Source organism: Crocuta crocuta, unplaced genomic scaffold, assembly GCF_008692635.1.
Source record: "Crocuta crocuta isolate KB4526 unplaced genomic scaffold, BGI_CrCroc_1.0 scaffold209, whole genome shotgun sequence".
Taxonomy (NCBI): domain Eukaryota; kingdom Metazoa; phylum Chordata; class Mammalia; order Carnivora; family Hyaenidae; genus Crocuta; species Crocuta crocuta.
In genome coordinates this window covers 2,097,467-2,124,950 of record NW_027551566.1, presented here as the reverse complement: position 1 = coordinate 2,124,950, position 27,484 = coordinate 2,097,467, and the positions used below count along the sequence as shown (strand labels likewise).

General features: G+C 39.2%; 1 protein-coding gene across 1 annotated transcript in view; it reads right to left on the bottom strand.

Annotated features, from left to right (window-relative positions):
- Positions 1–27,484, bottom strand: part of RALGAPA2 (Ral GTPase activating protein catalytic subunit alpha 2) — a 340,826-nt gene that overhangs the window by 77,863 nt on the left and 235,479 nt on the right. Inside the window, exons 37-38 of the mRNA XM_077750219.1 lie at positions 24,828–24,986; positions 5,113–5,240 (exon numbers count right to left, since the gene is read on the bottom strand). Of these exons, the coding sequence (XP_077606345.1) occupies positions 5,113–5,240; positions 24,828–24,986 (287 nt within the window). The remainder of the gene's footprint in view (positions 1–5,112; positions 5,241–24,827; positions 24,987–27,484) is intronic.

Sequence of the window (27,484 nt, the reverse complement as noted above, 5' to 3'; positions counted from 1 at the left end):
CACGGCTTAATTTTGGAATCTTTAGTTGGCTTGGGAACTGTAAACATAACATGTGGCAAGCTTCCCATTTACAACACTCTAGGCACGGGAATAGGCCCCCTGATTGCCCACGAGGGATAGAAAAAGCAGATGGCAGGTGACTTGGCCCTCGTCACTCAGAAGAGCAGTAGCCACAGGACGAGGGTTCCACTTGACAGATTTGATTTAGCCTGCTGAGGAAGTTACCAGAAAACCAGGAAGGACAAAGGGGCTGGCCTGAACTGTTACTGAGGGTGCTTTTCAAACACATCCCTACTGTGTTCACTTTTTTTCTTGGTCATGTACGACAATGGTATTTTTCAGTCTTCTGTGAGCCTTCGCCACACAGTTCCAACTGTTTGATCATTTAGCCAAGGGTACCCCAAACAAGAACTCCTTTGATATTGATTCTAAGCTGGATTTATTGCTCAAAAAATGCCAGAGAGGCAAATCCATTCCAACAACATGCCCAGTCCTGTGTTTAATAAGAAATGATGGGCTTTCTTGACATTACGGAACAAAATTGATACAATACTGCTCACGTTTCTACTTCTAGTTAAATATTACATAAAACTGAATGATAACTGACACTATTTAGGGTGCTTAAGTAACAATCATTAGGTGGGGAGGGGACAGGAGATAAGAATCACCATTTCAAACTAATTCCATCGGCTCTTTTCTTCATTTGTCTCAGGTTCAATGGTTGGCTATCTATGGTCAATATTAAAAAAACAAACAAACAAACAAACAAGTGCTTCCTCTCTAAAGAACTGAAAGAAGGTCTGAACTAAATAACAAGTCCCTTGTTCATAAAATAGTCATTCTGATACCTGAATGATGTTTGGATGAAATGAGCAGTTTGGTGATGTTCTACTTAACAACTGTAACCTTAGTATTAGAAACAAAATGGGGACACAGGACTGCCCACATAAAATGGCTGGTGTTGAAAAAGAAATAGCCTATTCTTTGTCAGTACCCACTACTCTATGTAATATCTCAGGGAACCAGGTAATAGCAATGCTTTCTCAGAAATCTGGTCTCTTAAATGAACTGTGTCTTCTAGGGCCACACATGCAAGCTGCTTCATTCCTTATTGGGTCTTGGTTCATATGCCAATAAAATGTTGCCAAGGGATATACACTGTCAGGCTTTAGGAAGGGAATGAAATCTAGTAAATACCCTGGAACAGAATTCCCCAATTCATATGGGGGGGGGAGGGAGGGTTGGTCTGGAATGGGTACAAGAAGGGCTTCGGCATGTGACCTGAGCAGCTGCACAGTGCTTACAACAGGCCCTGCTTCGTTGAATGCTCTGCTGTTGCTCTCTTGAAGTTCTTAATAATTTTATCTTTGATCTCGTGTTTTGCACTTCAGGTCTGATGAGACAATGGAGCATGCTCATGGGCAGAGGAAAAACACACAACATGTGGTCTGCTGGATCCTTGCACAGCGTTAGCAGTGTCCCAGGAGCAGGGCTGTGGTGGAGCCACAATGCCTGGTCAGAGGCACTCAGAGAGAGCACATGGGTAGCGTGTCACCACCAAGACTGAGTAAGTGGGGAGGCTGACTATGCTGAGAGGCCATACTCTCCACCTGAACTGGAACTTGCTTCGAGCACAGAAAAAAAGCAGTGTTGTCCTAAGAAACAAGAATAACCACGAACCCATAGAGATCCTTAGATGTGTTACTGCGTTAGCCAATAATTTACTCTGAAAATGATGACAAAGATGGAAGGGGAAAAACAGAGGGACTCCCAGTTCTTTTTCCTGTCAGTCCTTCCTTACTCATCAGTAAACTGAAGGAAGAGTGTTAGTTACATACTGCATATGAAGAATAAAGTAAAAATAAGTAAGTTAGTTTTGTGCAGCATTTTCATTGTTCTGTTAAGAACAAAAAATATTCATGTATAAATTACAAAATATGAATTATGTAATTGTGATTCCATATATGAGCTAAATACTTCTATATTTGTATATTAAACTGGGATTATACATATAAAGACTGATAAAATTAACACTAATAATTTAAATTTTTAGTACTGGCATTAAAAAGCAAATAAAAAGACACTATGAAAAGTTGAGAGAAAAAGTGCACAACAATGGAAAAGCTTCATATTGTAGCATCTTAAGGTACTTTTTTCTCCCTGCTTTTTTAATGAGGGCCCCTACATTTTCATTTTCTACTGGAAGCCCTGGGTTATACAGTCAGCACTGGTTTCAGATGTGTCCAAAGTATTCCTGATCTTCTGAGCTCTAGGGGAGACTGGCTGGGGGTTGGGGTGGATGCCCCTAGTACCAGGAGGCCTTGATGCTGTACTAAGATTAGGACTTTCAAGGTGGGCCACGAGGTGACAGAGTTAGGGAAGCTCGGCCTCCTCAGGTATACCCCAGAAACCACCTCTGCTGAAAGCTTGCCCTTGTGTCTGTCACAGGTACTCTGATGGGCCTGATCATGCATTAAATCCTAAAAAAAAACTGAGTTTACCACTCAAGAATACTCTGACGTCTGCGCTTGTGATGGTGCCCTCTGCCTGGAAAGCTGTCCTCCTCTCTGGGGACTGCTTCGCTATCATCCCTTCAACCTCAGCCTACATTCTTCCTCCACAGAGAGCCCTTACCCTGGCCCTGTTTCAATCCCACTCTCTATTTAGTTGCCATATACAACGGTATTAGTTTGTGTGTCTTCTTTGTGAAGCGTGGGACAAGAACCCCGTCTGCCTTGTTCCCTGTGTATCCCAAGCTTCTGGCACTGGGCTTGGCAGTTTGGGAGTTCGGGAGTCCATGCTGTTAGCTAAATAAGAATGCGAGGTGACACCCGCGATTAGGATGTGTTAGGTTATTCGGTGTTTTCCAAAATTCAAATCTAAGACTTATCTCAATGAAGCAGCAAATTCCAGACCTCAGCTGCTACACAAATCAGTTTAGACCTTTGCCAATGCATGTGAGGACCAGGATGTTTTAACAAAATGTTAAGGGAACAGTTTATTATTAATAGCCTAGGCTGATGTCTATAGGTATTTAAAAAGTTTAAAAATTAGTAACCAGTAATGTTTGAAAGAATAAAAGTACAAAAAAAAACCCCTCTTTTTTCTTTCTTTTCTACTTTTCTCAACTTTTCTTATTATACTTTGGTTTCTGGCCTGAGTATTAGCACCTTTGTAGGCAGAAATTACATAGTAGAGTACTTAAGTGATTGCAAAGTTTTCTCCATTGACTGCATCTTTATAAAAATTATATATAGTATTATTTCTTGTTTTAAGTAACTTACTTGAACAGCACAAATGAAATCTTCTCAAGGTATAAAATAAAAAAATACTTAAATTTTTATAATGATCAACATAATAGGCTTTGTCACTTTCCCTGTCTTAATTTCTATACCAACTTGTCCTCTGAAATGTCAACCTGGCTATTTTATGAGTTATTGAAGAATACAGAATTTAATACCGATATTAACATCAGTAGCCCTGGCTGGGATCTGCATTCATCTAATGTGATTCCTTGAAAAGTTGTTTCAAGTGACGCTGAATCCTATCCTTTGAAGCTTTAACAATATTGTTTTCCCTAGATCTGATTATTCTGATGCTATATTGATTCTTCTTTGAGAAAGCAGCGTTCAACAAAATAATGAAGGATGTATTTTGTAATGAGAAGTTTGATAAGTGGGGTAGGTGGTGTGACAAAAATCACAATGGACTTACATAAACTGGAATTTTCTTGTTTGCAAATGATTTTTCCTTGCCTGGGTCCAAAATACTTGACTGATGAGTGTCCGGCTCATCCTAGTTGACATGCAAACTGACAAGCCAATTGCTGAATGGGTCTTTCTCATCTCTGCCAAGAACCTCTTTCAAGCATTTGTGAAATAAAAACCTCCATGATGAAGGGTGAATCGACACCAGCTAAAAGATTAAGTCTAGAGTGCTGTGGATATCACTTCCAAGAATGCCATCTCCCAAACATGCATCACCAGCCTGGACAAAGCGCAAGGGAGCACGCAGAATGGAATAATGCTGTCCTGGCCCCCGGGGATGGACCAGATGGGACCTAACAGCTCTTTTCTACTACTAATTTCTATGATAATTCAAAGTTGCCACATGGCATATGTATTTTTTTAAATCTAAAGACAGAGTATCAGTCAACGCAGTGACCAGGATTTTAATGAAAGGTATTTTTCATGAACTCTATCTATTCACACATGATATTTCTCACCCATCCTCACCCCCACCCTTCAGTAACACATCACTAACGGTTGGAATGGGACAAGTATAGAGAGAATTCAAACACAATATGTTCATACTCATTGTCAATACCAATTAGAAACAAAGAGATTCTAAGTTTTACTAGGAGGTCAGATGCCTTTTGTATCAATTTTAGGAAGTCACCTCAGTTTCTTTTTCTTATAATCAGACATTATGCCCAGATGTAAATATTATAGCATGCCAACTGTGTCTGAGAAAAAAAATTACAATACTGAAATTTCTCCTGGTTTTAGACAGATCAAGGTTGATGAAGATTTGGGGAAAATTGCAAAAGGATTTTTAGCCATTCTAACTGATGAGTCCCCATGCAACTTCACTTTGCCTTTCCCTGTTCCCCCAACCAGATGCAATTTCCCCCTTCTCTGATCTTCTAGAAGACCATTTGTACTTCTCCAGTGGTACTTACCACATTCTTTGATTGATTAGAGTCATTTCACTTGCTGTTGGTTTCATGTAGGCACTCTGGATGACCCTGTTACATTTTCCTCAGCATCCTACCTTCTCCACTCAATAGACTGCAACTCACAGGGATGGGTGGAGGGGAACCTGACCTCAGGCAAAAACACCAAGAACGGACGAGCTGCTCTTGACAGTCACAAACTTCTGTGACCACATTATGAAAATAAACTCTTCTGGAGGTTGGTGAAGCACAGTGTTATTATATTTAATATAAACTGATAGATGGTCGGAAAATCACACGATGTTATTTTCAACACACATTGAAAAACGTTCTCTCTTCCCTTTTCAACCCAGGAACTACTTACCTCTCATGAAAAACTGCTGGGAATCAGGATTCTGGGAAGGTTAATAGGTTACATACTCAAAGCAAAAAGATACAAGCTCTGGTAGAGTGGGATGAGGCACTTCACGGCCCTGCTGGCATTGATGCATGTGGCACATATAAGGCTTGGCAGTAGCTTTCCACTCACTATGGCTCCATCAAACAGAGGCCCAAAAAATGGAACCTGTTGATTCAAAACAGAAAAACACTTACTTTTCAAAAACCAGTAAAAGTCACACCAAAGACCTGAGAACAGCTGGTGGATGTCTCAGACTTGTCATGACCATGCAGATGGTCACCCACAGAAGATGCTGACCTTAGCAGGATACACGTCAAAGGCTTTCAGATCAAGCAACACAAGACTGCTCCACAATACTCCTCCATTATAAACTCTTCAGCAAAACTTCTCATGATAAATTATCACCAAGTTTTTTGGTGTTTTTTGGTGACAACCTCATGTTGTCATTTAGAGAAATAGCATTATTCTAAGTGCCTACATCGTGTGGATTATGCACAATACACAGCTGTGCCTCACTGCACACCTCTAGCCTTGCATCCTTCTGAAACCAGTGTAGAATTGAAAGTATTTCTGCATGGATCCTGATGCTTTTGACTCTTAAAGGAGATGATGACGATTGTTCTTAACAGCTACAAGGTCCTACTTATAGTCCTCATTCTTTTTTTTTTACAAATAGTTTATTGTCAGGTTGGTTTCCATATAACACCCAGTGCTCATCCCCACAAGTGCCCCCCTCCATGAGTCCTCATTCTTCTTAAACCTTCTTTCTTCTGCTTCTAAGATAATTGAATTATCCTCATTTCTTTCTACTTCCTTATTAGGGGCTTGGCTTTCCCTCACTGGACCCACTTTTACAATGTGAGTGACCCACAAGGTTCTGGTGCCCGTGTTTTCTGGATTTGTTTCTTCTCTCCCACTCTCTCCTTTTTTTTTCCCATTAGAAATTCATCAGCTTCATTTACCAATATGGAGACTGTCAACTCCATGAGGTCAAAGACTGGGTCTGCTTTGTAACCCATGTATTTATTCACCCTCTCACTTGTTTATTCAAAAAATATTTATTATATGACAGACATTGTTCTATTCACTGGGGACATAGCAGTGAATAATAAAATTCCTTAGTTCATTGAGCTTAGAATGTATTGGAGGTTTGAGGATAAAGAGTATAAATACATAAAATATATATTAGGTGGAAAAAGAGCTAAAGTGAAAAGTAAAGCAGGAAGAGCAATGGACTCTTTTGAAGGGGGATGTCCTCCAATTTTAGATCACATGACCAGGGATAGCTTCAAGGAGAAGATGACATTTCAGTAAAAGCTTGACAGAAGTGAGGGAATGAACCTCATGTTATGAGGATGTCTGATGGGAGAGCATTCCAGGCTGAGGAACAGCAATACAATGGCCCTGTGGTGAGAGTGGAATTACTATGGTTTATCTGACTGAGCCACCCAGGCGCCCTGGGAGAGTGGAATTACTATGGTTAAGAAACAGCAAGCAAGCCACAGAGGCTGCAGCTGAATGAGTAAGAAAAAGAAAAGAAGGAGATAAAGTTGGACAGGTAATAAGAGGGGTCTTACAGGAAATTTTAGAGATTCTGGATTTCTACTCTGCACAAGATTAAAGCCTTCTGGAGGGTTTAGGGAAGTGGGAGATCTGATCTTATCTACATTTTATTTATTTATTTAAAATGTTTATTTATTTTGAGAGAGAAAAACGGGAGAGATAGAGAGAGAGAGAGTGAGAGAGAGAATCCCAAGCAGGCTGTGCACTGTCAGTACAGAGTCCAATGTGGGGCTCAATCACATGACCTGATCTGAAATCAAAAGTTGGATGCCCAATCAAATGAGCCACCAAGGCACCCCTAACCTACATTTTAAAGGTATGTTCTGGCTGTTGTGTTAGGAAAATTGCAAGAAGTAAGCATTATGGAGACCAGCTAGGGAACTAGTGAAGAATCCAGGCAAGAGATGATGATGGCTTAGATCAGAATGGTAGCAGAAGTGGGGAGAAGTGGTTGGCTTCCAGAAATAGTTTGAAGCTAGACAGGATTTGCTGAGGATTACTAATGAAGTGGGAGAGAAAGAGAGGCATCAAGAATTATGCCATGGCTTATACCTGGCAATAGGGAAGTTGGAGCCACCTTCTCCTGAAATGGAGAAGACCAAAAGGGCCTTCTCTTACAACTTTAAATATGCTAAGTTTGAGATGACTGTTAGATCTCCAGAGGTGATGTATGGGGGTCGCAGCAGATATATTAGGCTGGAAATCAAGGGAGAAGCTCAGACTGGAGATTTATAAGAGTTATTTATTTAAAGATGGATGTTTACAGCCATGAGATTGGATGATCAGATGAGTAAGAAAAGAGGTTTGAGGACTAATCCTGTGGCCCTCCAATGTTTAGAGGTTGGAGACATGAGGAAGAATTAGCAAAGAGGACTGAGAAGGAGTTGCTGGAGATAATGGAGAGAAACCTCCAATGAGTAGCACTGTACCTGGCACATGGTTGGGATACAAATACTGGCTAAATGAGTGAAACTGTCATTTTATTACTTTTTTATTTTATTTTATTTTATTTATTTTATTTTATTTTTGATGTTTTTATTTATTTTTTGAGACACAGAGAGATAGAGCATGAGAGGGGGAAGGGAAGAGAGAGGGAGACACAGAATCCGAAGCAGGCTCCAGGCTCTGAGCTGTCAGCACAGAGCCCGATATGGGGCTTGAACCCACAAATGTGAGATCGTGATCTGAGCTGAAGTCGGAGGCTTAACCGACTGAGCCACCCAGGTGCCCCAGAAACTGTTATTTAAATAATTTAAATTATTTAACAAATACAGGTCTCTAGCATAGGTCTTTTAACTTGTGTCAAAGACTATTTATTTGTGGAACACCTTTTCTGTGGTTGGCACTGGGAGAGGGCCTGGGGAAAATGGAAGGCTCTTTGCCCAAAGGAAAGGACTTGAGGAGCTGACACAAGAAGACTATGAACTAACATCCCTCAACAAAGATGCAAAAATCCATTACAAATTCTTAGCAAATTAAACACAGCAATATATATAAACGACACTGTATCTTGACCAAGTGGTATTTGCCATAAAAGGCCAGGGTTGGTTTAACAATCATGAATCTATTAATGCAATTTACATTAATAAAATAAAAAAAATTGTATGACCTTCTTGATACATACAGAAAAAGCATACATAAAATTCAACTCTTATTCATGATTAACAAAGAATTCCCAGCAAACTGGGAATAGAAGAGAACTTCTTCAATTTGAAGAAATCTTAAAGGGAAAAAAATTGTAACATTTTCTATTCAACATTTTTGAAAGTCCTAGTTATTACAATAAAGAAAATAAGAGAAAGAAAAGAAGAAAGAAGAAAGGACCACAAAGATTAGAAAGAAGTAAAGTTATTTTTATTTACAGATAACATGATTATGAACAAGAGAAATCCAAAGGAATTTAACTAGAACTAACAACTGGACTTTCAAGGGTCACAGTATACAATATATCCTCTAAACCAATTATATTTCTGAATGTTAGCCACCAACAGCTGGAAAATGACTTTAAAAATTGTTTATTTATTATTGAGAGAGAGAGAGAAAAAAAACCTAAGTTGGGGAGGAGCAGAAAGAGAGGGAGACATAGAATCTTAAGCAGGTTCCAGGCTCTGAGCTGTTAGCACAGAGTCTGACACAGGGCTCAAACTCACAAACTATGAGATAATGACCTGAATTGAAGTCGGATGCTTAAATGACTGAGCCACCCAGCTGCCCTAGAAAATGATTTTAAAAATAATAATAGCATCAAAATCATCAAATACCTAGGAACAGATTTGACAAAAGAGATAGAACTACCAAACACTGCTGAGGTAAATTAAAGACAACCTAAAAGATGGAAAGATGTACAATGTTCATGGATTGGAAGTTTCCATACTGTTAAGATGTCAAGTCTGCTGAAAGGGAGCAACAGATTCAGCACAAACCAAGTCAAAATACTAGCAAGCTATTTTTATAGATAGAGATAAGCTGATTCTAAATTTATATTAAAATGAAAAAATTAAGTTAGCCAAGACAATAAGATTTATATTACCTAATTTTAAGGCATACATAAAACTATCATAATTAATACATCATAGCATTGGTACCAGAAGAGACAAACATATCAGTAGAACAGAATACAGGGTCCAAGAATAGATCCAACTGATTTGCAATAAAGGCAGCACATGAATTTTATAGGGAAAGGGAAGTCTGTTTCAAAAAAGGTACTGAAACAAGCAGATAGCCATATTTAAAAATGAACCTTGACCTCTACCTCATATCACACACAAAAATTTAGTGGATTATAGATCAAAATAGTAAACCTAAAACCACAAAGTTCCCGGAAGAAAACGTATGAGAAAATCTTCACCATCTTGGGTCAGGCAAGGATTTCTTATGGTATAAAAGGTGCCAATCATAGAAGAAAAAAATAAATTGGACTTAATAAAAATGTAAAACATTCTGCTCATAATGAAAGTGAAAAGCAAGTCACATATATTCACCAAATTAGGCATATCCTCAATGTTTATCAATAGGAGAATGAATGCAAAATCTGTGGTATATTCAACTAACAGAATATTCCACAGTAATGAAATGTACAAGCCACAACTATGTGTTAACATCATGGGAATGACCCAAATATTATGCTGAGTTAAAGAAACAGACACAAAGAAGTTCACACTATGTAATTCTAGCTACAGTTCAAAAACAGGTAAAACCAATAAATGGTGATGGAAGTCAGAATAGAAAAGTGGCCACCTTTTCAAGGGATTAGTGATTGGGATGGAGTGTAGGGAAATTTCTAGTGGCTGGCAATATCCTATGTTTACATCTGGGAAACATTAAATAATGTGCTTTAAAAGCATCAAGTTATACACTTAAAATTTGTACCCTTTTATTAATGCTATATTAAAAATATTCTAAAAAAATGAAAATATAGAAAATTTGAACAACACAACAAACTCATCCTTATGGATACATACAAAATATTTCACCCAATTGTAGAAGACACATTTCTTTCAAGCATGCACAGTATAGTTTTAAAACACTAACTATATTCTAGGCCAAGGGTCCATAAATACAGACTATGGGGCCTAATTCCAAGCCTGGTGCCTTTTCTGTATGACCTCAAGCTAAGAAGGTTTTTACTTTTTACAATGGTTGAAAAATATATTGTGTGACATGTAATAATTATATGAAATTCAAAATCAGTCAAGAACAAAATCTTACTGGAAGAGAAGCACAGTCCTTCACTTACATATTGCCTATACCTGTTTTCACACTGCAATGGCAGAGTTGAGTAGCTGTGACTGCATGGGCCACAAAGCCTAAAAGATTTACCACCTGGCCCTTTATAGAAAAAGTTTGCTGAGCCCTGTTCTAGGTCATAAAGCAAGTCTCAGTTTCAAGGGGCTGAAATCATACAATCTGTATTTTGTTCCCAAAGACATATTAAGTTAAAAAAATAACAACACGAGAATAACCAGCACAAATATCTATCTTTAGAAACTAAGAAACACACTTCTAAATAACTCAGGGGTGAACAAAAATACTAACTTAAGAGTATGTTAAGCTAAATAATCATGAAAATGTAGATATTAGACGTCAAAGCAGTACTGAGAGAGGATATGTGGTATTAAATGCTCATATGAGCAAGGAATAAAAACTGCAACTTAATGAGATAAACACCCATCTCAAGAAATATTTAAATCCAAAAGAATAACTCAAAAGAAACTGGAAGGGAAGAAATAATAAAGACAGAAGTAGGCTTCAATGAAATAGAAGCACACAACAGAGAGAATTACCAGGATCAAAAGCTGGATTTTTGGAAAAAGGGTAATATAATTAATAATCAGAATTTTAACCCGGCATATCATACATTGAGCACGTATGTTCACAACAAACTAAAATGTCTGACTCATAACTGCCCTCCCAGCACGAGGACCAGAGCCTGAGATTAGTAAAATTTCCTTGCCGATTATAAGTCAGGAGATGCCCATGGAGCCCCTATCACTAAAGGAAGCACACCTGGGAGAGGAAACACAAACCTAGAAAGTGTAGCACGAGTGATTTTCTCCTTAACAGGCCTGTGTCCAGGCCCAGAAGCACCCAGGTTCTCTTGGCCAGATATCATAAAAGTGGAGAAAGCTTTCTTTGCAAAGAAGTGATGTCACTGAAGTTCATCCTGCAATATAGCTCAGTGTGCCAGCATGAGGAGGCATCCAGCTGCTGCAGCCAGGGCAAAGGGGAATCCTTGGGACACATAAAGTGATCTGGAATCTCCAGCTGATTTGTGGGAATTAATATCTCACAGATTCAGTCCAGACATCTTGATGTTCCAAAGCAAGGTAATGAACAACTGAGCTCTCTTCAAGTTCCTCATGGATAACCTCCAGCTTCCAGAACTGGAACACTGCCACATACAATTCTACTGAGAACCAGGACATGCTGGAAGTGATACATTCAGGGTATGGGTGCCTTAACATGCCCAGTTTGGTCAGTTTTACAACCCTTTTTGAAAACTGGGGGCTCGTGTTCATAACAAGATATGGCCATGATTTTCACACCCAGCTTTTTGGCACTGCCTTTATTATTCAAGAGGTGGATGATAATGCAGAGGGTCAGCATTTGAGTTTCTGCTGGACTCTCCATATATATGCCTACAAAGTGTACACAGGATGTGTACACAGAACCACACAAATGTAAACCGCCTTTCATTAATGAGCATCCATATACAGTTGTGAAAATGAACACCTTTCTATGCTCAAAGAGGTCGAGACTACCAGGATTCAAATTCTGGACTTGGTGTAGCTGTCAAGAAACCAAGTCCCCTTGGTAACTTACTATACTTACATTTATGGACATATTCAGAGCCCAGGAGAGGTGTGATATGCCCTATCCCCCTTACAGAGTGGCTGAAACATTCAAATGCTATATTAATCTCTGAAGTGGATTGCAAATAATACTGTCTTAATGAGAAACAAGGTAAGAAAATCATATAATATTGAGATAAGGGTAAAAACTTTAAGAGAAGTATAAGGTATGTTTCTGAAAAAGAGAATGTTTATTTTCATATATTTTAATCTTTATATTATATAAATACATTCTCTAAATAACAGAAGATAATTTGGGGGGAAATGGATTAATTAGAGGACTCTAAAATCTTGCCCCCAAATTCTGAAAATACACAGAATCTTCCTGGGTCAAAAAGATTTCAGATTTTCTCTGTTTACTAGTTAGGTATTTGCTTGCTTTGATCAAAGCCCCAGTAAGAGATGTAGAGGAATACAGAGGTAAGTCAGAACTCTAATGCATAAACAATTTACAGGGAAGATAAAATTATATACTCAAGAAGGCCAATAAATGAAAAGGAAAAAAAAAAAAGCTTTAGGATGGGTACAGATAACAATGTTCTGGAACAGCAGAAAGTCCTCTGCTAGCTGAGAGAAGCCACAGAAGTTGTCACATGGGAGGTGGTCATGACTGTGGGTACTGGAAGAGATGTGTGAAAGGAGAGGGGCACTCAGGCAAATGGTAGAAGACAGAGCTGAAAGGGTGAGGGGGTACTGAGTCCCTTTGCTAACGCAGTGTCCTGACAATGTATTCCGGGAGGTGCTAATCTAGCCGAGCATTAGTTGGTGTTATATGCATTACAGGGAAGTAAAAACAAAGACTGTGGCTGGATGAGGCAAAGGGCTGCACACAGGGGCCAAGGGACTTTCTGTATCCCAGTGTGAAGTCAGAGGCAGGGCCACTAAAGAGAGTAAGGCAGGAGAGAAGGCCGGACAGTGCACTTGAGAAGACTGGAAAGATCCACAACAGGTATCTAGGGGAATGTGTGCAGCATCAATATCAGAGAGAAATGAAAAGACTGAAGAACAGCCATGGGGGCCAGGCTGACCAGTGTTGGCTTTCCATGTCATAGCATGGCCTGGCCAAGGATATTCCTCCAGAGAAGCTCCGCTCCAGTTACTCTAGAGCCAGAATTGCCTAGTCAGTAAGGGATTCTCCATCACAAATTAATTTGTACAAGACCATGGAACCACAGAGCACATTACAGTGCTTAGAACGGAACACATTTTACTTTTTAACAAATTTTAATAAAATTTTCAGTCTATTGGCTCAGTCTTTCTGGTGAATAATATAACTGCTATTGTTTTTTTCCAGTGGGAAAGTTATTGTACTTCAATGCAATTTTTAACTGATTTATCTGTCACTCACTTTGACATCTGAAGCATAATTTTATAGGTCCAAATACACTCTTTCAGTCCATAAGTTAATACCATGGGATTGTGAACTCCCCAGAGGGAGAAACTGTAGAAGATCCTGGAACCCTTGATGGCAGAGGTAAAAGAGCCCTTAAAGATCATCTGTTCTGACTTTATGCACAGGTGTGGAAAGGGGAAGGCATGGCAGTGTCCTCCACAAATGTACAACTCCTAATGGCAATGCTCTCTGAAGAAGGGCCAGTTGAAAAATGGCTCAGTGGACTTGGGCTAGTTTCTTGAAAGATAAGTGAAACAGACTTAAACTCTTATTTTGCAGAGCCTGGGGTAGACACAGAAAAAGAACTTCCAAATAGGGAGAAAGTTCCCTTATGGAACAATCATGGCATATCTATGAATGTCTTTATAGTAGGTTGATCCATTAACTGAGCCTAAAAGGGTTCTCCTTTGATGCCTTTGGATCTTCGCAACTGGACATGAAAGTAATATACATAATTAATTGACCTATTTCAGAATTTACTAAGAGGTTATATCAAGACAGAATAACAAATGAATCATAGAGCAAGAGGTTAAAGAGCCAAGGAATATTCGATTTTTGATGATAAGCCCACTGGCTGTGGCTACTGTTATTAAATTCCCTCTTCTGGGCCAGGTTACGAGCTCAGTGCTCAAAGTATGTATGTATGTATGTATGTATGTATGTATGTACAAAGTATTTAATTCCCATAACAATTTCATGGGGCTGACACTTTGTTCCTATTTTATAGAAAAAAATGTGGTTAGACTGCCTGCCTTTCTAAGCTCATCAAGGTCAAAGTCCTCACGATGGGGCCATGGAAACTCTCAGCTTCCCCAGCCTTCCTCTCCCCATCCCTGGGCCAGTAGATATCTTTCCTCAGACTCATGAAGCTCATGTCCTCTGTAAAGACTTTGTTTTTTCTGTCCTCTTTGGTTGATGCTTCTTGACAGCTGGCTCTCCTGTTTCATTCAGGGTCACCCCTTGGGGAACTTAAACATCACCCCCTGGAGGAATTTTCTCTGCCCCCATGTAATGCCCCTCTTCCTCCTTGATAATTTTCCTTGCTCTTAAGTCAGTGTTGTCTGGTATAAATACCATTAGTCCTGATCTGTGTTAGTGTGGGATATCTTTCTCTATCCCTTTACTTTTAATCTGTGTCTTTATAATTTAATGTGGGTTTCTTGTAGACAACACAGAGCTGGGTCTTGTTGTTCTTGTTTTTGTTTTAATCAACTCTGACAGTCTTTTTTTCTTTTAATTGCTATACTTAGACTCTTGGCATGTAAAGTGATGACTGATATAGTTAGATTAGTATCTACCATATCTGTTACTGTACTTCACTTGCTCCTATTGTTGTTTCCTACTCCTTCTGCTTTCTCTGATTTTATTGAGCATTTTCTATAATTCCAGTTTTTCTCTTAGCAAATCCATGATACCTTCTTTTTAAAAACTTTTTTAAGTGACTCTTCTTGAGCTTGACATATATACTTAGAACTAATTCAAATCCTTTTTCAAATAGCACTATCCTGCTTCACAGGTAGTAAAAGAACTGTATAACAGCATTGCCAGTTCTTCCCTTCCATCCTTGTAACCTTACTGTCATTCATTTCTTATCCAATTGTTGAATACATAGTTGCTATTTTTATTTGAAGCAAACTATCTATCAGATTGATTAGGAATAAGAAACATGAAAGATTTCACTTATCTTCATTTCTTCTCTAAAGCTCTTCCTTTTTAAAGTGGATCTCTGTTTCAGGTCTACATAATTTTCCTTCTTGATGAGTTTATTTTAACTTTTTTTGGTCACAAGTTTCCTAAGTTTTAGTTATCTGAGAAAGTCTTTATTTTTTTTCTTTCATTTTTGAAGGATACAGAATCCTAGGCTAACTGGTTTCCTTCTTGCCACACTTTAAATGTTTTAATCCACTTGCTTCTTGCTTATATGATTTCTGAAAAGAAGTAATACAGTAACACTCGGGCTTACTCCTCCACAGTTATTTTTTCTAACTCTGGTTTCTTTCAAGATTTTCCCTTTGTATTTGATTTTTGGTAGTACCTTAGTCTGTCTGGGCTGCTATAACAACATACCATACACTGAGTGGCTTATAAACAACAGAAATTAGTTTCTCACAATTCTGGAGGCTGGGAGGTCCAAGATTAAGATGTCAGGAGGTTTGGTGTCTGGTGAGATCCTGTTTCCTGTTTCACAGATGCTGTCTTTGTGTCCTCAAATGGACGAAGTCGTAAGGGAATGCTCTGAAGTATCTTTTAAAACTGATTCCATTCCTGAGTGCTTCACCCTGATGACCTAATCATCCCCCAAAGGCCCCATCTCCAAATACCATCACACTGGGGAGTTAGGTTTCAAAAAAATGAATTCTGGAGGGGCACAAATATTCGATTTATAACATATAGTACAAATATGATAGATATTTTAGTATTTACCCTACTTGGTATTTATTCCCTATGCTTCATGCATCTGTGGTTCGGTATATGCCCTTAATTTGAAAAATTCTCAGGTATATTAAAATTATATACTAAAATATATTGTATAAAGTATGTTTACTTATGAATTCAAATATTTCTTCTGTTCCTTTCTCTTCTTCCTGGTATTCCCATTAGGTGCATATTACATCTTTTACAAGTGGCCCACAGGTCTTCAATGTTTTGCTCAGGTTTTCACATCCTTTTCCCTTTGTATTTCAGTTTCAAGGTTTCTACTGACTTATCCTTAAATTCACAGTTCTTTTCCTAAGCTGTCCAGTTGATTGATGATCATTCTTCATATCTGTTAGTGTTTTTTTCTTCTAGCATTTCCTTTTAATTCTTTCTTGGAGTTTGTATTTCTCTGCTATGTTAGTCATCTCTTCTTGCATGCTGTCCACTTTTTCTTTTATAATCCCTGACACAGTAATCATAGTTATTTTAAATTCCTGGTATGATAATTTCAAAATCTCTGCCAAATCTGAGTCTGGTTCTGATGTTTGCAAGTTCTGTATCTCCAAGCTGGGTTTGTTGTTGTTGTTGTTGTTGTTGTTGTTTACTTTCAGTATGCCCTGTAATTTTTTGTCAAAAGCTGAATATAACAGACCACGTAAAAGGAACTGAAGTAAATCAGCCTTTAGGTGACACATTATATTTGTCCGTCTCAGAGTTAGGCTGTGTTTATTGTCTGCTGAAGCTGCAGATGATGGTGTCAATGGCTAAAATCTTCTTGTATGCCCATGTTTTGGTCTCCCTTTTGTCTCTGGGATTCCCTCAAGACATTTAAGGTCTTAGATGTGCAATTCTTTCCGTTGTTGCTGCACAAATATACTTTTGATGTAGTGATAAGGTGTGGGGGAGAAGTGTCCCACAGACCTATGATCAGGTCTCAGACTTTCAGTGAGCCTGTGTCTCTGGGGCGGGACCTTCACAAGTGCTTCTCAGTTCTGTGTTTTTGTGCTGCCCCCACCCCCAACTCCCTGCCAAACACACACACTCCCTTATGTGAGACAGCAAAGCTAGAGGGAGCTTGAGTTGGTCCTGGTAAAACCCCAGTGGGTAAGGCTCTGGTATAATACTTCATCTTGAGGACAGATCTTATTCAGAAGAAGAGAATGCTCTGGGTGTATTTCAAAATGGCTTCTTTCCCTCCTTCTACTGAAGCACAATGGTTTTTTCCTCCTTCACTGTGAGAAAGTGGTAGGACTCTTAGAGGGAAAATACATAAAAGTGTGGGGGTCTCCCAAAGACCAGGCCCCTCTTGACTCTAACTCTCAAATTTGTGGACACAGAGCCTCCAGCAATTGGTCAACTACAGCTGACATTTTCCTACCTTGTCACTGGTTCCCCAGGGGTTTCTGTTCCTGGCCTTCTGCTATGGCAAGCTGTGATTCTCTGTTTCTGCCTGTCCCTCCAATTTTGGAGGCAGTGATTTTCCTTGTGACTTCAATTCTCTGATGCATCAAAGAAGAGTTGTTTATTTTCAGTTTGTTCAGCTTTTTTCATGTTGTCAGAATGTGACTGATGACTTCGAAGTTCCCTACATGCTGGATTGGAAACTAGAAGTCCCCCTACCTGAATTAAAGCAGCTTCCTCCTGGCCCATCCTATCACTCTGTTTTATCTTCTTTGTAACACCAAAGCGCCTATTTGAAAGTGTCTAGTTTAATTGTTTACTTAATTGTTGGCTGTCTCCCTAACTAAAACTGGGATTCTGGGATCATGAGACCACCAGCCCTTGATACAGATCTGACATGAAGCAGCCTTAATAGATACGTTGCCTGAATGACTGACAGAAGGCCTCCAGCTCTTGAGGCTCTAACCACTGGCCATTAACCAAGCGTGTTGCCCCCCTCTACATTTCTAGAATAAGGTCACATTGTGACCAGCTATCATTTGCTTCATGGAGATGCCTGAAAGGCCAGGATGAAAGACCAGGCTATGGTGTGGTCTTAAGTCTGGAGCAGGTTTCTGCTGCAACACCTCTTCTTCCATCTGGTGGGTTTGAGAAAAGGCTCCACAGTTAAAACAGAGATGTAAAAACTGCAAAGATTGGCTAAGCCTATTTTGAGACCAGTACCTAGGGCACAGAGGCATGGTCACAACTGAGGAGATTCAGATAGGAGCAAAGAAGGATGAAACTATTAGTTTTACTAATTATAACAAATGAGTGTCTCTCCTCAGTACTTGTAGGGTTGGGGGGAAGTGGGCATCTTTATTCCAAAGAGGAAAATCAAGAAGCTATTTGCAGTCTAAAATTATTTAGGGTTGCCTAGTCCATGTAACAATGACAGCAAATAAAAAAATAGGAAAGAATAACACTTTCTCCTATTTTTAGCAACACCACACTTAAAACAATTTTAAATATATTCCTTAAACAATAAGTGCACTTCTTCCTATGATTTATGCTAAAAGCAGTCCATAATCAGTGAGATGCAGATGGAATGGAAGTATACATGAAGAAACCAAAACAACAACCCCCCCCCCCAACAACAAACAACAAGCTAATCAATTTCAAGGACAGCACAGAAAATACTCCTTTCAGGATAAGTTCTCAGATTCCAGGGGCAGTGGGCCTTGTTTTCTTCTCACAGAGGATTTCTGTGTGCTTGTGACACCCTGACCGAAGGATGGGGAGAATGCGCCTGGTCTCTTGGCCAGAAGGCCCTTCCTATTGAGGCAGCTCAGAGGTCTTGGTTTCTGACACAAAGCAAGCTCTACTGAGTGCCACTCGGTATATATTCACACAAGCTGGCTCTGGCTGCTGAGGGAGCGAGGATAAGGCAAAGGAGAGAGAGATGTATATATCAAAGGACAACTGAAATAAAAGGGAAAACAATGTCAACTTTTGAGATAAATCAATGCAGAAAGAATACTCAATAGCCAAATTGTTGTAAAGGATAAAACAGGAGCTTGGAATTAATAATAGGGTATAGATTTTTTCCCATCTGTATTGAGGCTTATCTTATAAATAAATGTTCTTCATTATTCTTTGGCAACTGCTTGTGGGTGACTCAGATAGTCTTTCAAAAACTGGACAAAAGAAATAATATAAATCCCTTGTATCCAGGGAATTCCTCTAATTAGCAGTGGCAATGAAGTAGAGAAGAAATTTGTTTTTGATATAACATCTGCAAATGACAGCTGCCTTTTCCCAAGTTTCCAATGTCATTCCTTTACTAAGAAAGCCCCAATAACAATAACAATAAATTACCAAAACAGAATATGTTGCAATAACCTACTTAATGTATCTTAGGGGTGTCTGGCTGGCTCAGTCAGTAAAGCATGTGATGCTTTATCTCTAATTTGTAAGTTCAAGCCCCATGTAAGGTGTAGAGAGTACATAAAAAAATAAAATCTTAAAAAAAAACTAATGGGGGCGCCTGAGTGGCTCAGTCAGTTGAGCGTCAGACTTCGGCTCAGGTCATGATCTCACAGTTGGTGAGATTGAGCCCCGCGTCGGGCTCTGTGCTGACAGCCAGCTCAGAGCCTGGAGCCTGTTTCGGATTCTGTGTCTCCCTCTCTCTCTGACCCTCCCCTGCTCACGCTGTTTCTCTCTCAGAAGTAAATAAAAATATATAAAAAAAAAAAACTAATGTATTTTACCAAATTCTGGTTATTCAGTGTTTTCAGTTATCTTTGTTTTCAAGTTTATTTATTTATTTTGAGGGAGACAGAGATAGCATGAGTGGGAGAGGGGTACAGAGAGAGAGCGAGAGAAAGGGAGAGAGAGAATCCTAAGCAGGCTCTGTTGTGCTGCCAACAGAGTCAGATGGGGGGCTCGAACCCATAAAGCCACAAGATCATGAGCTAGCTGAAACCAAGAGTCAGACACTTAACTGACTGGGCTACTCAGGTGCCCATCAGTTATCTTTCAAAATAAATGCTTCTTCACATATTTAGAAGTTAACAACTTATTTTCCCTGAGAATTTCCCAGAGTGTTTTAAAGGATATGCCTTAATCTCAAAAAGGTTATTTGGTTGGGTTTGAAACAAATATTTAAGAAAATTACATATATGAAATAAAAAGAAGTTTCCATAACCATGTTGCTGTCAAACATAGCCCATATAACGAAGCCACACTAGTAAAAGATTTCTTTTCAAACACAGGTGCAAATACTGGCCATTCTTGACCTTGCATGTGCAAATGTCCTTGTGATTTCTGGTTCATCAGCCTTAACCAACATTTCTGGGGACTGGCTCCAGGTGAAGGTCCTGGGCTAGATGTCTTCCTGAAGACGGACACGCACACGCATACTCACTTGCATACACTCACACACTACCAGTAGCTGCTGAGCCTGCAAGGAAGCCAAATACCACCTTGACAGCAACGTGGTGAATTGGGGAAGCTTAGGGAAAGGACAGGCATCTGGGAACAGGAAGATCAAACAGGGCCCATCATCTTAAAGGGGCATTTAGAATCCCTAAAAAGGACTGTAGAAAGACCTTGGTCTCCAGTCTGAATGTCAGAGCTGAGGAAATGAAAGTCCAAAGAAATCACCAGACCTGCCCAAGATCCACACCCACTTCAGCAGCACAGGAACTGGAACTCTGGGGCCCCTGTCTATCCTCGTATTCTTTCCTGCCTATACTTCTCAGAAGTCACAGAATTATCCATTTTTCTTCCATGTCCATATCTACCAGGGCTGAGAAAGTAGAGGCTGGAGGACATTAAGCATGTCTCTTCATTTACAAAACCGACACTCTGGTTGAGGTGATAAGGAGGACCCTTGGCTTCACCAAAGCTGCCTCTTGTCTCAACTGCTCTGGGTCAAGGCTGCTTCAGCATCTCCACCCGCTGGCCAGCCAGTCACTAGCCAGTCACTAATGAGCCTGGAGGTAAGCATGACAGAAACACTAAAATATACCTTCACAAATTCATAAAGGCAAAAATGTTTTGAATATCAAAATTATTTTCAGTTACTGAAAAAGAAAAGCAACTAGGGTCCTCACTGCCATATGGAGGCTTTATGAACACCCCCCCTTTTTTTTATACAGAACAAACTCTTTCAGGCACTCATGTTCTGTTCTATATGCAAGTCTTCCCTTAGTAATAAAAGTAGAAATTGAAAAAAGCCCAATCTGACAACAGCACATTTATTTTCTGTGACCAAAGACTACCGTGTCAATGTTTATATGTTTATGGAGATGAACTTACTTTGAAAGTAATTTAACAATGAAATCATGGGCTAAACATATTGATATTTATTTATTTATTTATTCATTCATTCATTCATTTATTTATTTATAGTTAAATAAAAAGCTCAAGAAGTGAGCGGTCCTCTCAGATGCAAGGGTTTTCTGTGCTCACACAAGCACACCCACATTTCTTCAACATACCATTTCGCAAGTGCTGTGTATTATTAAGAAGAGGCGGATTCTGCCAGGCACATAATTTGTATATTTAAGGGAGGTGTATGGAATGAAAAAGCGAAATATGTTAAATTTCAAAGGACTTGGAAGCAATGCTGCCTGTGAGCTTGTATTACAAATAGCCCTACATTATTACATACGCTATTAATGAGGCCGAGTGAATGAAAGTACAATTTGAATATGCATGACTCTACCCAATGGCAGGACTTTTGTGTACTGATGAGGTTTTTTTTTTTTCCACCCTCCTAAAAAAGGATTAAAATTATTCCTAGAGAAGTATGGCTGCCCAGAGACCAGTAAAATAAGTGGACTTAGATCAGTCATAGTATATTTAGATGATATACACAGGTGCTAAAAGAAATGCCTTTGACTCTACCTACAATTCTTGAAACTTGTGCATAATTCTGTCCTCCTCTAAGGCATATTCCTCAACTTCAAGTGGCTGTGTCAAAATAATTTCTAAGCAAAAATAATGATTTTGGTGGGGATCTCTAAAAGCAGGCAAGGTTAAATAAACCTTTTGAGTACAAAGCCTTTACTTCCACAGTAAGGAGCACTAGTTAAAAGACTGGGGAATGGGTAAATTATTGCACCAAATGGCTGAGAATTAATCTCTGCTGACTAGCTGTAATCTAACGAGGCGTCTGTGTCCCAGGGAGCCCGCAGCATGTCCCTGGCGGTATGTGCAGTGTGTCGAGTCTGCGTGGCACCCTTTGTCCTCGCTCACAGGCGGCCTTTCCCCTCATTGTCCATAATATCCTCATGCATCTGGGACGCGTGGAATGCATTCATACTAACAGACTTACCATTGTTTTCTCTCAGAAGCTTTGTTGAGCAAAGACTGCATCACGGTTACTGATAATTATATTGCTTAATTAATCAAGACAAAAAAATTTGCAAATCATTGCCTGGTTGCCAAGCAGGGAGATAAAAAATGACAACAATACAAGCTGAAGCAATATAACAAAAGTAACAGCTATCTGATCAGAAATTCTTATATAATGAAGCTATTAATGCTAAATCGGTTAATGTTAACATTGCTCCAGGTGTCTCTACTTAGATGCAAACAAAAAGGCTAACATTATGGATATAAAAGGCCAAATGTTGCCATGGATTCTGTAACCTGATAGAGAGGACAGCCTTTTCATTTGATTAGGGAATGCAATTTAAATACCAGGGACTGAAGCCAAACAAACAGACTTTCCCTCCACAAGCCTCTTGCATTCACCCTGGGGTCAGTGGTTGGTGAACAAAAGGTCAGCCACACTTGCCCTGGAAATGTCTGGATTAATTTTATTACATTGTAATGGTTTGTACTTTAAATGTGGGGATAACACTAAATTTCCAGTTGGACATTATTCTCTTCTTCCCTTTAGGCTTTTTGAATTGAAATATTAAGACAGCGATTTGCTCAATTCATCTTGTCAAAATTTATGACCAAATTTATAAAACTTATATTTTCTAAAGAAATTTTAAAAACATATGTTAATCTTTGTTTTCATGTGTTAAAAGTTTGATACCTTTTTAAAAATCACTTTTTAAGAAAGTTTAAAGTGTCATTCTTGACACTATAAAATGAATTGAAATATCTTTTATGTTCTTTATTTACTACAAAAATAAAGGAGACATTTTTAGCATGTTATATGATGCTTTACAGGGCCATATTGAGAATGAACTAATGAAGCCAGTTAATCCATACTAAATATTAAAAAACCATATTTTCCCTATTTGGAAGCTATAGGACACTGAATCTGTTGGTTGTCTAATATTAATGTTTTCTGCTGAAAACATTAGCGTTCTTCCTGGACAGACAGAAATGTTATTAAGCACTCAGAACCATTTTAATACACAAGAGTGAAAACTTCACACACACAAGATGTGAATCAAATATAAGTCAGTTGGTTAAGTATCCAACTCTTGATTTTGGCTCAGGTAATGATCTCACGGTTCATGAGATCAAGCCCCATGTGTGGCTCCGTGCTGAGAGTGCGGAGCCTGCTTGGGATTTCTCTGTCTCCCTCTCTCTGCCCCTCCTATGGGTGCATGTGCACACTCTCTCTTTGAAAATAAATAAACAAACATTTAAAAAAAAAGAAAAGAAGGGGCACCCAGGTGGCTCAGTTGGTTAAGTGTCCGACTTTGGCTCAGGTCATGATCTCACGGTCTTGGGTTGGAGCCCCATGTCAAGCTCTGTGCTGACAGCTAGCTCAGAGCCTGGAGCCTACTTCGGATTCTGTATCTTCCTCTCTTTCTGACCTTCACCTCACCCTGCTTCTCTCTCTCTCTCTCTCTTTCTCTCTATCTCAGAAATAAAGTATTAAAAAAAGAAAGAAAGATAATACCAAGATGTAGTGTGAAGAAATTGTGGAATCTCCACTCCCTGAATAGAAAACAGGATTCCCTTTAAGTCAGGCATCTCACTGGGCAGAGTGAGACTTTCCTGAATTTAGAAGGTGGCTTCTAGACTGAGAAATGATAAGCATGTTACACTTGGGATTCATTACTTACTCTCTTTTCATGGTAGTGACTATAATAGAAAAATAACAGCAGTAATAGTAATAATAACAATAACAGCAACAACCAACAACTTCAAAGCTTTTATTCTGAGCAAGCCACTGTTTGCAGCACCTTTCATTTCTTAGCTCTTTAATCCTTATAACTTTAACACCAAAGATTATCTTAAAATGTGAGTAAATCTCAGTTACCGCTCATTTTAAAGCTCAATAATAGAGTGTTTAGAATGGTAACTTTTAGCCCCTTTAGGAGAACAAGTTGCGAAAAAAATGATGATTACACTTAATACCAAGCTAGAGCACGGAGTTGTTTTCTTGAGGAGGAGTGACTTAACTACGCTAAACATTTAATTAAAAACTTAAAAACCAACCCTTCTATTAATAATTCTAACGCAAAAACAAGTCACTATATAAAACACAGCTAAAATATGAGTAAAGGCATGGCAAAGATCGAAGCCCCAGCCAATTTTGTACACAGCACATAACCATTGGATTGTTCTAGCCATTCCCATGATCGATACCAATTGACATGGTTGCATTGATCTGGTGGCAAGGTGCTTCAATTGTTAAAAGTCATCACATGGCTGTGCCGCAGAGGCCTAACCTCTTCACAGACATGCCTGCAACCCTTCAGGATTGACCCCCATTAGTAGCAGTCAGGGGCTTGGAGAGCAGTGCCTGTTTGTCACGCCAGGTGGAATTCTATACCCATGGCCAGCCACAAAATCCTTGATGTGATATGGGGTTCTTCTAACTCTTATTATTGTTATTATTAATCAATCTGTGCCAAATGTAAAATTACAACTTTTAAATTAAAAAAAATTAAATTTAAAGCATCTAAAATATCATGAATGTCTTTATGTTCTAATTTTCAAAGAGTCTAGTAGTAAACTACAGAATTCTGTGCTCATGAAGATACTCTGAAAATCTCAATTCAGACTGAATTTCTTTATAGCATGTATAATTCAGATACATGTGAGACATTCACCAGTTGGACAAAAGTCCCCTTTAACATACTTATATCATTGTTTCTCAAAAACAGCAACTTGAATGGCAAATGCTGTATGAGTCAGAGTGATAATGTGGTGAAAACGTACCTCGGGTTTCTTCGTGATCGCGATAAAGAACATGTGATTCTTCACTGGGTAAATAATGATTGAAACGTCTCCAAAGGCAGTTGGGATAATGCCCCTGCGATAGTCCCTGGAGTGTTCAGACCAGACGATGTGGACCTCATCATTCCCCAAGTGACGAAGCTGCAATGGCCAATTGGCTCCTTATTAATCAGAGTGATAACAGCAGTTTATGAGGGGTTGCGGCTTACAAATTGAATTATAATACTCAGAGGCAAAAGTATTTCACTATCAAAAAAAGGTACAACACTGCTGTCTTCTATAAGGGTTAAAAAAACACAAGGACATGAAAACACTTCTCACGTATGAAATACACTGGCACTGAGATGATGCATAGACGCACAGGAGGTACATTATGGCTGGATGGGGACAAGACCTTTACAAGGATTTTGTTAAATTGAATTTTACTCATGTATTAAAGCCTTATGCTTCATATTGCTAAGCATGTTTCTAAACAATTAATGACATGAGCCTTTTATTCCATATGACAATAGGGCTTCATAAAATTCTTAATTCAATGGTTATTAAGAAAAAAATATGAATATAAGAGAACATAAGCCACTCTAACACAATTATTACCAAATGTATAAGAACTACATTTGTAACAAAGCTTTAAGAAAGTCTGCATAAATTACCTTTGTTTAAGAAACTAATAAATGACTTCAATTTAATAAGAACACTAGTACCTAGTCTTCAAAGAGTCCCTTCCTATCCAGAAAATATGTTCACATGTATTGTTTTTTTCTGCCTTTCTGCCTACTCTCTGAGGCAGGCAACATCATCTTTCTGTTAGGTGACAAGGAGGATTGATATGGGGCTCAGGAAGGCAAAAGCAGCACCTATACAAGGTAGATGAACAGTGAGCAGCATGGCAGGCCTGGGGACCGGGCCAGGGCCTCTCAGTGCCATTCCCACTGCTCACAGCCACCTAAGTCAGGTGTACTGCTGTAGCTCAGACAGCATGGCCCACTATTTTTGTCATTATATACACAAAGAGGCTGTCAAGTCCGAAAACACATCAGAGACCCCTGGCCTCTCTGAGCAGGGGAAGGGACCCTTTGAGGCTTCCTCCTGGGCCAAGCTCTTCAGACACAAGAACACCCTTGATAATGCTCCTGCATTCTGACTGCACATCCTGGGCTAGAGATGTGCACAGGTGAAACTGCCACAGATGAAACTATCTAGTAAGCCTGAAAGTGTGGCTAAAAGAAACTAGATTATAAAGATTAAAATGTTGGCCAATACTGAAGTCCTACAACCATAAAGGCTGACTGCTGAAGGACCTCTGACACCTATGGAAAATCTGAGGTTTGGTTCTCCCTCACACTGTAGGAGAAGAATGCTATCTACCACCAGGAAAAAGCATTTCTGGCTTCCTAGTTTATTTAAAAGATGAACCCCTCTAATATGACTAAATTCAGAGGCACTGTTAATCAAACAGGGATGTTGTGCCAAAGNTCTCTCTCCCCAACTACTTTTCCCCTTCTCCTCCCCCATGGTCCTCCGTTAAGTTCCTCCTAATCCACCTATACGTGCAAACATATGGGGAATACCATGTATTTAAAATGTGCTTGCATAAATACAGTTTTCTTTATAGACAATTTGACCACAAAAGAAAAATCCAAGGTAACCCCAACATGGCCTCCTTTCCATTTACAAAGTTACAGGAAGTTGGTTTCCTGCAATGCTTTCTTATTCTTCACCCTTTCAAGCTTCTGGGAATGACTGTGTGAGTCAATTTTTCAAAACAGATTTACACCAGTACCTTTGTATTGGGGTACAGGTGCATCTGCAGGTGGCCTCTACAGTGAGGGGTGCCTGATTCAACTATTCAGAACATGAACTCTGAGACAAATGTAACTGTGGGTGATGAGCATAAGTCGCGATGATCCAGGATAATTTAATGGTGACTATGACTTTCTAAATGTAAAATTATTCAGTACAACTCTTTTTTCTTCTCCCCCTCTCAGATGTCAAGGCTAGAAGGATGGCAGGTAAAAGGTGTAGTCAACACATTACTATCCATAAATAGTTAAAAGAAAAAAAAAGACACTAGGTTCTCACAGTAACATTGAACTTCTCTATTTCTCTATTTTTACCTCTCTTTCTTTTCTCTTTCCTTTTTAATAAAACATGCCAGGCTCTCACAACACACCCCTGAAATTCAGTCCTTTTGGAGTGAAAACAAGGAAGCCAGCATCACCAGCAACACAGTAGAGGCATGTTTTCAAGGGAAATAGGAATAGTATCAAATCAAACTTTTGGGGGGAAATTTAGACCAGCAGAAGGTAATTGTGACAGTGGGGCTGCCCTCATCCTATAAAGAGAAGCAACATTCTGGGTGGTTATGTGCCCCTTGATATAACGCTGGCACTAAAGTCAGAATGAGAAGAACATACCTACTAAATACCCTTCAAATGTGGGCTACCACCTAATGCCAGCACCCTAAAGCCTGTGATGGCTCCTTTCAATCCAGAAGTAAAAGTTGCGAGGCATTAGGTAATACAGTGATTACTGAACTTCTGCAGTTACTCTGCCTTTTCTCAATTAGGTTCCTCAATTATATAATCCACGTAAGTCTCTTGTACTTGGGCTGTACTCTTGGAACCACAGCAAGGGAG